Source organism: Cariama cristata, unplaced genomic scaffold, assembly GCF_000690535.1.
Source record: "Cariama cristata isolate BGI_N322 unplaced genomic scaffold, ASM69053v1 scaffold7548, whole genome shotgun sequence".
In the NCBI taxonomy this organism is placed as follows: domain Eukaryota; kingdom Metazoa; phylum Chordata; class Aves; order Cariamiformes; family Cariamidae; genus Cariama; species Cariama cristata.
Window position 1 is genome coordinate 10,541 of NW_009629413.1, and position 13,224 is coordinate 23,764.

Below are 13,224 nucleotides of genomic sequence, written 5' to 3' on the forward strand. Positions count from 1 at the left end.
CTTCAGGGTCCTTCTCATCTTTCTGGACTGCTGTGCTTGGTGATGTCAACGCTGCTGAATAACACTGCTCCTGCAGAGTGTGAGCCAGGGGAATGCCAGGGCTCCATGCTGTGAGCTGTCAGAGGAGCTGACCTCCTTTGCAAAGGGATCTCTTTGCAGCACAACTATTTTGTAGGTTGCTGCTTCTTTCTGATGGGGTGCTTCCCTGACAATTTACCACTGTTTTCTTGCTGTGCTTGGTGATGTCAACGCTGCTGAATAACACTGCTCCTGCAGAGTGTGAGCCAGGGGAATGCCAGGGCTCCATGCTGTGAGCTGTCAGAGGAGCTGACCTCCTTTGCAAAGGGATCTCTTTGCAGCACAACTATTTTGTAGGTTGCTGCTTCTTTCTGATGGGGTGCTTCCCTGACAATTTACCACTGTTTTCTTTGCTAATTCCCTTCTGAACTATGTATGTAAATGCTATCTCCCTGTGTAGGATGGGAAAGTTAACAGATGAATGCTAGTCTTCCAAGAGAATCCTTGAAACTTGGATATGAATTAGCCATAACTCTCTTTATCACATCAACAAAGCCATAAGTAGAGTAACAGAGCTGGCTAGAAACTTACTGTGTGGGTCCATCACATGCAGGTGGTGGCCAGCTGAGGCCAGGCTGTGCTGGGTATTTGTACTGAGCAGAAACTGAGTGGTGGGAGGAGAGTAGGAGATTTGCTGGAGACAAATTTACTGGGAAGTGGCACATCTGGAAGCTTCACTTGCAGGTAGAAGTGGAGTTGGAGAATGTGGTTTCTGTCACCATAGTAAGAACTATAAACCTTAACCATCCTCTTAAGCTAACAACATAGAGATAGTTTGAGGATTTTGTAAGAGTTCTTGCTACCAGAAAGGATGATACATGTGGCAGCATGGAGCTGCAGCATTCCCCTGGCTTCCATACCCCAGAAGCAGTCATACTTGAAAACGTAGTGGTCTGGGACGGCAAGGAGGAAATTGGAGGATTAAAGCCTGCACTTCAGTGGTAACATCTTTGTTACCAGACCCCATCCACCTGCTGAGCGAGGGCTGTAGTGACTTTGTTATATCTGTAATTTCTAACATCGTGACCTGTGAAATCATGGCCCCAAACACGACTGCAGCTATGTTTATACAAAGAGAATCTGATTCTCATGGTGGCTTTGAGGATAAATAAACTGAATGGAGTTCTCAGATTTGGAGTATTTTGGGTGCTAAGGACCAGAGTCTGGGTGTTTTCTGACTAGGAGGCTTTTTAAAGTCTCATTTTTTTAGTTGGTAACATTCCTTTTGTGTCTTCTGTTGTCACAGGTTTGATGGCTGGTTGGAGGAGCATGTGCATATATGTGGGTGCCTATACCATTGGTCTCTGCTGGGTAGAACTGAGTCTGTCATAGTCTCTTTGCAAGTACTGCTTTTTGGAGATTTATCCTGAGTGCAATTTAAAAGGATGATCTTGATTTTGCTCTTCTAACACTATTTGCCCAGAGCTTTTGAGAACAGGCCCATGCTAGATAGGAGTCTCAATTGTAGGCATCAGCTGCATTCGGTTCCCTGTGATTGGAGAAGGTCAGATGTCTGCTGTTTCTGGTGACTATAGAGTCTGTGTGTTCGTGCACCATAGGCTCATTGGTGCTGTATACCATATCTCTCTGGAGCAATGGCAAAGCATCAGGACTTGCTTTTTTTTTTTTTTTTTGTGAAAGTCCCTGGTGTTTTTATCTTTAGTCTTTCCCTGCAAAAACATCTCAGGTTAGCCCTGGGAAGAAAAGGGGGAGATTTAGAAAAGGAGGTTTGCGGACTCTGACTGCTGGAAGACAACTGGTGTGGGGCAGATGAGAGAGTGCAGAGAGTCCAGCTGTGCTCTAAGGGTTTGGCCTGAACTGTATTTTGACCAGGCTCTTTGTGCCCCTTCCCAGTGCTGAAGCCAGCCCCACTGCGCTTGTCTCTGCGTACAGTCCTCTGGTTCACTCCACTTGCAAATGAGGATCCCCGAGGCTAGGGCAGTGCCCTGTCATCTCCTTAGTTCTAGTCAGGTTTGGCCACAATTGTAACTTCTTTCCAGGAGCTGTAGACAGTAGATAAACATAATCTTGCCATGCAAACAGTATGTTCAAAACACATGTATTAATTTGTTAATGGAATTACAGAAGGATGAGGGAGAGGATTTCAAACAGTAAGAGGACCACACGTGCGCCTCCTCACACCCACCCACCACTCGTCCTTACTGTTCTGTGGAAGCCTAGTGCTTTCCTCTCAAGATCTAGGTAACTCAACTTAAGTCCATGCTTCTGGAAATCAAGTTCAGGCGTTGTTCCTCAGAACAGAAGCTTAGTTTCCATGTTGTCTAATTAATGACTCCCACCACTTGCACCCTGAGATTTGCCAGTCACCATGTTTGCCTATGTCTGTGTAAGGTAAGCAGTCAACAAAAATGACATCTCTAGTGTTAAAACACTGTGGACTCGGCATACCTAGAGTGACTCTGCTTCCCTCAAATCTGTGAAACCACCGATGGTTAAGTAGACTCCCGACCCGTGCAGAAGATGACGTGTCTGACTAAACATGCAACATTCCCACAAAAATGGGAATTTTGCTGTCTTCGGCACGGGGCAGGCCTGGAAAACAAGGGCCTCAAGGGGTGCTGTGTCCCACTGGCCCATCCCTGCTTTCACCGACTCATCCAGACAGCTGCTCTGTCAAGCAGGACAACGTTCAAGGGTTATGAACCCTGGGTTTGAATTGTAGCCATTTGCAAGGAAATAAGGAAAGGAGTTTGAAGGCAGAGCTATTATGAAAATTAAAAAGGAAAATAGTAATAACAATGGAAAAAAGCTTTTCCAAACTAGGACTGTTCTGGCTGGAAGTTTAGCTGTTGAAGGACCCCAGCTGTAAAACTGAGATCTAGTCTGGCCAGTCATATCTCACCTGTGCATGTTTGAAGACTGAACTGAACTTAATTTCCAACTCTGCTTCTTTTCTTGAGGAGAGAGCAAGCATTACAGGCTGTGTTACTAGAGTAAATTGCCCCTGTAATGCTGAATATCTCTAAAATAAATTTTAAAGGAGAACTTGGGAGAGGAGTTAGATGTTAATTTGAAGGTTTGTTTGACTCATTCCTTTCTTCCTCATGTTGTTCCATGGCTCAAAACTGCCTTTCAGTGTCTCATGATCTCCCTTGTTTTCCCACTCTCTTTAATTCAGAGTTTCTTCTAATTGGGAGGATGTCACCTCCCTCGTTCAAGATCAGGCAGCATCCTATGGCCACTGCAGCAACTGTTGACCTTGAAAAATAACACTGGGGAAATTTAGTAAAATGTTTATACTAAAGCCAAGCACTTGGGAGAGAGCAGAGCTAGCAGAAGAGCCCCATGCTGTAGGATGCCCGTGTCTGTAGCAGCTGCTCTGTAGGCAGTGTGGCAGGGAGAAGGTAAGTGAGCACTGGTTTCCTTTCTCCAATCTGAAGTCTGAAGAAATGGAAAACAGTTCCCCATAGCAGAGATAGCAGGAGTCATTGGTGAGCTCATCAGCCATTTCTGCTTTTGTGCCAGACACCGGTGAGGGAGACCAACTCGGCAAAGTCTCTTTCCAGGGCACTTGGAAGGGGCTTTACTTGCAGATGTTCCCTGAAGTGCCAGGGCTTGAGTCAATGAGCCTGTGTTGAAAGCAGCCTTATATGCATGCAGCAGCATTGGCCTCTGCTGGGGAAGCCACCTCCCTGGACGTAAACTCGCTCCCTCCCTCCCAAAGGGAGATTGGTATGATGCCCTCCAGCCTGTCTGCATTCTTGATTCTAGCTGGGAACGAGGGATTGTCTGTGGTCGGTTGTATCTTTGTCTTATGTGCTCCTCATGCACACGCCCTCCACTGCAGCAAACCACCCTGTAGGTGTTTTAATTTTTTAGGACAATATAGCCGTTAAGTGAAGCCTGTTGGCAGAGATTTGTTCTGCCTTAGAAACGAGATTCCCTTTCCTTTTGTAAGCTCCCAGATGATTCTTAATGTAATTACTTTGGATGATATGATAGCACATTAATTGCTCTTCTATAAGCAAAACCAAGAGGAACTCCACTTTAACAGGGTGCGGGTCTTTTATTGTCTGGTGTATTTTGGGACTTTAGACTCAAAGAGTGATGGGACCCTTAAGGACCTGAGCAATTCTGGCTGCAGCTAGTTATCATTACTAAGTTGACAAGCAGCAGTGTGACAAAGACAAAGATTTTTCTGTTTCTGGCTTTTTCTTATATCTGCTAGTTTGTCTTTCATGTTAAATCTCCCTCAAAGATATAAGCTTTACACTTGGTTCTCCTTAAATACCATCTGGTTATTCTACACAAACCTGTCTTTCCTTACTGGAGATTGATGCAAAATCAAATGCATGGGGCAGTTTGTTCATGTTTCCATCTGGCACGGTAGGAGTCCTTAGCCTGACAGAAGGCATGTCTGGTGCTGGAGCTGAAGGACCCAGGTGTAAGACTGAGATCCTCATCAACAGGAGACTGCTGTCTTTGAACATCAGATCTGATGCATTTCCTGAAGAAGGACTGGAGGGCTGATAGGCATCCATCCTTTGTTTTCTGGCTTGTTTTGTGCCATGGCTTGTAAACATTGACACATTGATGTGAATTGGAGATTTTCTTCTCTTTAATTTTGCACATTAAGGTACAGAGTGTACTGGGCACCGTCCTGGGCAACCTGTTCTAGTTGACTCGGCTTGAGCAGGAGCTTGGACTAGATGATACTAAGAGGTGTCTTCCAACCTAAACAGTTCTGTGATTTGTATGCTGTGAATGAGGCCATGATCTAGTGGGATCTCTGACATGGAGATCAAGTTTTCTGCTACAGCAGTGCCACAATTCTGAGTTTGTAGAAAAAAAAGTCTGTGCTGCCTTGGACAAAAGTAAATCTGTGGCTAATGTAAGACTGTGCAAGGAAGGCTGGAGGTCTGAACACAATACTGCTGTGTTTAGTGGAATGCTTTTGAAGAGGGGAAAGTGTTACTACTCTTAAAGCCTGGGAAGAGTCAAGGGAGAGAGCATTTATCTCCAACTAGTCAGAGCATTAGTCTTTGATTCCCTATATCTCTATAGTTTCTGGAATTTCTTGTATCCGTACAGACAGATAATTCTTTCTTTGATCTTCCATTAATCTTTGCCTACATGGTGTATTATGGCAAGGAGTTTCATGTGTGAAATTTCAACTCTACAAGATTAATGGTTAGTCTGTTATGAACGATGGTTCTCTGTTAGGGAACATGGAGTTAGGGTCTCCTACAGAGGAGCTTAGGAGACTTCAGTTCGCACAACCAGGATATAATTTATGGAAGGATTTACTAATAAAAGGAGAATGTAACAATACTAAAATAGAAGACGTTGCTAAATGACAAATGGGAGGAAAATGATGATGTCTCTGAGCGAAAAATGTGAAGACCAAGGAGGAGAGTATTTGCATGTATGTAACCCACAAAATCAGAGATGAGAGGACTTCTGAAAGACAGTGCAGGTCATGGGACATCAGAGGCAATGTGACTTCCGAGTCTTATCATCTGTTTACTTCATTCATGCACAAAATGCACAGCTGCTGAATTTTAAGGCTTTTTTACAGTTAGAGTATTTTCATAATATACATCACAGGCTAATTTCTGAGGGTATTGTCTAGAACAAGGATATAATGACACCAGTGGGAATAATGGGAGAAACCAAATCTGACTGAGAGAAACGTGCTACTGGAATATTCTTCTTCTGAAAGAAAAGACGGGTGTCGGGAAGAGTGGCTCAAGAACTGTCTCCTTCATTTGCCTTGATTCTGAAAAGCACTTGATATGTTGCTCGTAAAAATTGTAGTTGGTTAGAGTGGGTGCTTACTTTTCCATGGCTAGCATCAGGAGGATGATTAGCAAGACTTAGCAAGTGGGAGCCCCTTTTTTCCATTAAGCCTTTCATATTGTCCTACCACTTTAATTTATTTGGGATATACTATGGGACCAAACCCACAGACTCAGTATCTTCTTGTTTGAAAGAGATTTCTCTTCTCTTGCAGGTGCTATGAACAAAGCTTCTAGAGAAGTGTTCAAGGCAACTCACAGGGGATTAGTCTTGGGCTGCCTGTGGGACTGGGGAGGACTTAGCAGAGGAGAGTTGTCTATGTGAAACTAGGGGCTAGGAAAATTGCACTTGTACAGGGAGGAGTGAATATTTTGGAAGCCCAGGATCGGTAGACACAAAGACCTTCAAAATGTCAATCATTGACTCAAATCCAACTCCTATGTTAAGCATCTCCAGCCAGTGACATTGTGCAGTAGCTCTTTGACCTGCATGTGCTAGATGTCATTGCCTTTTTTTTTTTTGGAAGCAGCACCATGCTGTGTATTGACATTTACATAGCACAAACTGCAGCTGATAGATTTCCCACACAGAGCTGTTAAACACCACTGAAAACCCTGCCATGTCCAAATGAAAGGTTTTTATCTGGGAATGAACCACAGACTAAGGTCAGTACCTCTCAAGTTAGAATTGGAGCCTTAGCTTTTGTAACGAAGAGAGGACCTCTGTCTGTACAGCAGCTAGCACAATGGCACCTCAGTGTCAGCTGTCCCCTCTATGAACCACCATGGCACAAACAAGGTATTATACCTGTTCTGGGGACAACTAGAAGTCTGTTAATTTGGCAGTGTTCCTCAGTGCCAGCTGCCTTTATTAAATGACGCATGTGTGTGAATACGTACAAGAAAATTGTAGTTGCAGTGGGAAAAACAACCCCCTGCATTTACTTCAAGAATATCAGTAATGGGGATAAATCTGTGCCACTTTCCCTGTTCATCATTTGGCAGTTGGGGAAGTAGTTTAAAGACTAGCAAGAAAGGAAACTATCTGCTGATTTCTTAAAGGGCAATGTAAATATAGAAGGGCAAAAGGTAGCTTGAAAAAAGGTGGCAACAGGCTTTCGGGGGAACAAAACCCCCAAACACAATCCTGAAGATGGTCACAAAATAGGTGTGTTGACTTAATAGCTGTCAGATTCAGTATGAGTCAGAATTTCTCCACTGTTCCTGCTTCTCTGCATCACCTCTATGTGTCTTTCATAGGCACAGTTAAGTGTGGTTGCTCTATTGGGTCTCTGGGAGGCTGAAATGCTCCAAGGACGTTTCCCTAGGAACAGTGGTGGAGGTGAAATCGGCCCATATCAGTGTAATGGCTTCATGCTGTCTCATCTTCTACAAAAGCCAAGCACTGCACATCAGACGCTTTTAAAATGGCAACATAGCATGTAATCTTTTGAAACCTATTGCCACTGGATTCTGTTGTGGGCGAGTAGCTTGTGAGGCTTAGCTAAGAATGATGGGAATGTTTGTTATTCTGAATAAAAAGGCGTAAGGTATAATAAAGGTCATCTTGCAGTGATCATGTTATTCTAGAACTGTCTCTTATAAAGGTTGCTTTTGAAGTATTGCATTTTCCTTTTGACTAATTTGGTTTTGGCCATTGTCAGAGACATGTACTAAGCTGCATAGCTCAGAGGTTTGATCTAATTACTTCCAGGTATTCTCTATGCAGCAGAATAAAAGTCACTTTAGGAACAAGGTAGGTAGGGTTTCCTCTACATAGATCCCACTGCTGTTGAATTTCTTATTTGACCTATAAAAGCTTGGTTTCAGATCTCTGAACCCTTCTCAAGAGGCAACTACCAAGTTTGTTCAATGTTAGAACATGTTTTGAGTAAGTGGGTATTTGGGTGTACAACAAGTGGTTTGGTGAAGTCCATTGGCTGACCCAGAACAAACGTTCCTGAAAATTCCTGATAGACAAAATATGTGAATTGTCATTACTCTTGGAGCATTTAAAGGTGTTCAGTGGTACTGTAAGATTCTGTGCTGGTGGGGACAGAATAAAGTTGTTTGCATTTCTGTGAAATCCTGTTTCTTTCATTTCTATTACATTCTTCAGAGTTGTCCTGTAGGAAAGCAAGGTGAGTCTGTTCTTTGGTGGCTTGTGTGCGTGCCTTTTGAGGGGGAGGTGTGGGTACATACACAGGACATCTAAAGTTAACGTGCCACTTCCATTTGTGGGTGCCCTGCAAGATGATATTGCTGTTGACAGGATGCGCCTTTATTTTGGCGGTGCATTTTGGAGATTCAGTTGTCCAAGTGATGTGGATGTTGTAGGCCATGATGGTTATAAGCTGTGTGTCTGGGGAGCTAAGGGCAGCTATGCTTGTTGTGCTTGCGAAAGAGTTGGTGGTGCAGTAAGGAGGAAAGAGCGGTAGGCTGTGTGTTTTGAGTTGCTGCAAGCAAGAGGATACGATGGAAGTTTGAGGTTGAGAGATGAGGATGTGTGTACAGGGAGGTGCTACAGCCGGGTACGTGCGGTTAGGTGGGGTGGGTGCCTGCAGAATATGAGGGGGGGAGGGTGGGGGAAGGGGCTTGTGAGGGCAATATTCAGTGTTCACGATGAAGCCTTTTCTTTCTCCTTGCCCCCTTAGATCTCTTACCCCCCAAGTGATGAGGACAGCGACGACTCTGAGGGAGAGAACCAGGAACTTGCTCAGATCGACAGAGGTAAAGAGATGAGATAGGAGGGTCCTGGGATGCTACAGCTGAAGTCCACTTTTCTTTTCGCTTGTGCTCTTGGAAGTGCCTCCTCTGTCCCCGGTGTACCACAACCAGAGGCATTAAATGAGTCACCTTGAAGTCTTTGGGACTTCACAGGGAGAAGCTGGCATTATCAGATGCTGCAGTTGCACTTTTCTTAACAGAGATAGATACTGTTAACCACATGTTAAGGCCCCAATCCTGCAAGCATGGGGCAGAGAAGGTCTACAATTGGGCCAGCAGCAGAGCTGGAACTAAAAATTTATCTGCTATTCCATGCTTGTGCACCTGTCATCTTTGTTCTAGGTTTCCTCTTCCTTGCCATTTTGAGTTTTGACCTTCACTTTCCTCATTCCCCTGGACTCATGGTCTGATTAGCTTGCTCCCTCCTGTACTGTTGGTACTGGGCAGCCCTATTCTTGAATACAGCTGAGGGTCTTTGATAGAGGAGAGACAGGTGCTCTCCTATTGTTTTTGGACCTGGTATGAAGCAGCTTAGAGCTGCGGATGAAATCTGTAGTAAATGCATCTGTTGAACTATGCTAAGTCTCTGCCATTTGTGCATGCCCTGTGTTTTATTGTTGTTTAGTCAAATTCAAGTGGATTCTTATGCAAAGGCAGAAGTTAAATTCTTGACCCAAAGGACACGTCCCATCGAAATTTAAATCCCTGCTCCGCGTGCTTAACGTAGAGAGAGCTCAGCCGAACAGGTAAAGTGTAACCAGTTTATGGCTGAAGGCAGGCTGTCTTGTATGACAAGCCTTGTAATAGAAAGAGGACTTTTACCTCCAGAAACTAGATCTCTATTATTTGAGCCACAGATGTGCTGCCTACACTAATGTAACTAACTTGCCTCCTCTGCCCCAAGAACTGGTCACTTAGACTTAATGTTTTTAGCTAGAGGCAAGTGCCTAACAACACACTTGTAAGATCATGTCTTCTCCGTGTTCTGGGGATGAGGTGGGCAGCAGGTCCATGTTCTTGCTCTGCAACTAGACTTCCAGGTAACAGTTTGTGAGGGGATGTCTGGCAGTCTGATCTAAACAAAGGTCTGGAAACTTCTAAAGGGAAGCATTCAGCCAGGGAGTATTTCTTCTGGGGGAAAAAAAGGTGGGAAAACAGCTTAGAAGTTTACTTGGGAGGAGATTAAAAAAAAAGTCAGGAGAAAGCAGCCTAGTTTATTAGAGTGTGGGACACAGATCTGCTGTGACACTTCTCTCTCTTCCTCCCACCAGAGAGAAGACGGAATTGTACCTTGACCCCCCTGGCCACCAACCAGCTCCAGAACCAGGAGAACCAATGCTGCAAGGTTCGGGCCCTCTTCCAAGCCAGCCTTGACCGTCACAGCTCAGAAGAGGAGCTGGAACGCATCAACCGAGAGTTTGCCGCTGAGAAGCGGAAGTGGTCCCAGGTCAGCAGGCTTGCCTGCTACAGTGACAGCAACAACACCTCCTCCAGTGACGAAGAAGTGAAGAACTTGTGTGCGATGTCCTTCCGGCCTGTGGCAGAGCAGGCTGAAGGCCTGCATGCCAGCCCAAGCCCCGTGCTGTTCAGTGCCTCCCCTCCCAAGAGACTCCAGCCCCTGGTGCGGAGCCCAGCCTCCAGACCTTTAATCTTGACAAGCGTAGGGACAGGCCTTGAGCAAGTCATGCCTTGTAAGAGACATCGACAAGGATATGGGGATAAGGTCAGCAGGCCCAGCCTTGACCTAGAGAAAATGCAGCAGGTAAGGCAGAACTTAATATGAGGAAAGCAGCATCACTTGAGAGAGGGTGGTGTAAGCAAAGGTGGAAAAGGGTTATTGAGGCAGGATTCAGTAAATTCATAGGGTTGCTTCTTGTGATCACGTCTTCAGGGGCATAACTGGTACTTCTGCTGTCTGTCTAGGATAAACTAGGCCTAAATGTAGGTACCTCTCTTGAGAGGTAAAGCTGCTGCTACTTGAGTGCCTCTTGCTACAGTTGGGCTGCTCTCTTGCTATCGCCATGAGGAAGGCAGCACCCATACTGTCTGGTTCATTGCATGACACAGGAACAAAATCACTGTAGTTCACTTCTGTCAAGTTATCCCTGCTGCCATGATCTGACTCATACCATTTACTCCAAAATAAATTAACTGCTTGACGGTGTATGAAGAAATACCTTTGTGAGGAAAGTGATTGTAGACTTGATAGGTACTTCTACACTTGTTGACCTCCTTGGGCTCAGGTCTCTTTATGCCTCCTATGAGTCTGACAGCAATGTAAAACAGTGCTTCTTACCTTCTTAACACTTTGCAAATACAAACTGTTTACAGTTTGCTCTAGATGCAGTTTCTCTTGATTTTGCAGGACTTTTGTAGGGGCCTGGGATTGAGGCATGTAAATGCTAGGAGTTTGCCTCATCTCTGCAGAGGCTGGGAAATGGGGCATGGCTGGTACTGGCAGGGTGGGCTGCCCTGCACAGTGCCCATCTGGTGCCTCCCTTTCAGAAGGTGTTGCTGTAGAGTTAGTATTTCAGCTTGCTCTTCATTATTTGTTTTTCTTTTTGCACTGGTATAGTGTCAGCTTGAAAGAGTATCTGCAGACATCTGCTGACTGTGGTAAATTGCAGTAAGTTAAAGACAGTTATTTTCAGTTCTGAATTTCCTCTCATTAGGGAAGAATTTCACTGCCTCTAGTTGGTTGGATGTACTAGTTTTAACCTAACAACATCCCCTTTAAGCCTACAAGATGGACCCACTAAAAGAAAGGACTACGTATTTATTTTCCAAAATCTATAAAAGTGAGACCCCCCATTTCCCCATTACATTGCTGCTTGTTCTCAGTCCTGCTGGCAGCATGCATCCCTTGAATACATAATGCAGAGACTTGTGGTTTCGGTGCAGTTTTCCTCACTCCCTCTTTGCCCTTCTAGCCAAGTTTCTGCTCGCAGAACATTCAAAAGGCCCAGTCTTGCATTTCACATCACCCAAATCTTCTACTGATACTGACAGGCTTTAATTAGTCTCACATCCTAATGAGAGGAGAAGAAAGCTGGTAAGCCTGTGCCCAGCCTTCTTTATTTTCAGAGTGCATGTGAGTAAATGGAGAAATGTTCCTTTTGGTCCAGGTGCTTTCTCTGATTTGGATTCCAGGCATAGCATCTACCTGCTCTGCCTTAAGTTCCTTTCAGCAGTGTGTTTGGGAGTGTGTTGGTGAAGGTTAGGGTCTAATTTAAATAAGCTTTCCAAACTGTTGTCGTTTTTTTTGGAAACCTTGTGAGAATGATTTGCTTCCTGGTCTGTCTGCTTTCTATACTCTGGATTAATTGTGGTAAAGATTTTTGCAAAAGAAGTTGAAATCTGGAATAGAGGTGAGGGTGTGTTTTTTAAATAACATTTTTACTGTGGATGTCATTAATGCTTCTAGGTTGTGGAATTCTTGTTATAATGAAAGGATATTCAGCTAGTGGTTTTAATTTTTTTTGTTTTGGGAGCAGAGGGCAGGAACATTCAAAGTGAGATGCAGCCTGAATATTCTAACAGTGTTTGGTCATTTGTATTATTTTTATAGTTTTAATTGGTTAATTTTCAACCAGTAACATCTTGAAGGTTTATGAGGACTTCTTGCTTGCTACCTGTGCTTGTTTCTGCTACAAAAATCATGACACAAGTAAGTGTTGTAGATGCAGTCTCCTACTGACACTTGGATTCCTATCAGCTTAGCTAAAATCAGTGATCTCATTTCTTATGACAGTGATCTGAAATCTGGGTTTCATTTTGAGTTCTGCCATAAAATCCATGTATGAAGCTGGGCAAGTCTCGTTCAGTACTTCCATTTCCCACCTGTAAAATGGGACCATGGTGTTTCTTGGTCTGTTTTCTTTCTCCAACAAAAAATGCTTTTTATTAACTGCCTGGGCAGTACTTGGCATCGTGTGTGGCGTTTTTTTTGAGTCAGGTGAACAATGCAAATGAGGAATGACAATATTAAACTGGCTACTCTAAGGCTTCATCTGGGCTCTTAACATCAAGCTATTCTTGCTTTACAATTTTTACCCTTACTAGCATGTGCTTGCCCATGAGAATACAGCTGAAAAGCTTGATCAGAGGGAAACTTTTCTGAGCAGCAGATGTGGTTTTCACTCTTGTCCCTGAGCCTTACTTCCCATTCCTGCAGCTCTGTGGAGCTGACAGATGACAACAAGTATCAGCCAAGATTAATTTGTACCAGAAGCAAATGTGTTCTGAGACAAGATAACACATTTGGGTGCATGATGTGGTATGGGTTACTCAATGGTGGATGAAGAGATGCTGAGTGCTTTGCCTTTGCATCAAATCCTGTTTATGTTGGATGTGATGGAAAATTTGTCCAGAGAACTGTGGTGTGGAGTGGCTCTGTGTTGCGGTGCTTAAGCTATTCTTGGGCTTGAACAGACAAAGCAGTTTTTGCAGGAAGGCCATGGATCGGTGCCATGTGGTGTCCAAATATCCTCCTGTCTTCCAGTGATTTGGTGCCTTTTGGTAAGGAAGGGGAGCAAATCTGGGAGAGACGAGTGTGTTGGCGGCAATCTGAGTGCTTTTAAGGGGTTAGGGAATTGCTATGCTTCTCCTCCATGGCCTTGTGGAAATCTCCATCGTCTGGGCCTTTCAGGGCCGCCTCCCT

General features: G+C 44.3%; 1 protein-coding gene across 1 annotated transcript in view; it reads left to right on the top strand.

The window, feature by feature from the left end:
- LOC104165509 overlaps positions 1 to 13,224 on the top strand; it is a 54,477-nt gene that overhangs the window by 10,154 nt on the left and 31,099 nt on the right. The window contains exons 2-3 of the mRNA XM_009705157.1: positions 8,492 to 8,567; positions 9,836 to 10,326. Of these exons, the coding sequence (XP_009703459.1) occupies positions 8,492 to 8,567; positions 9,836 to 10,326 (567 nt within the window). The remainder of the gene's footprint in view (positions 1 to 8,491; positions 8,568 to 9,835; positions 10,327 to 13,224) is intronic.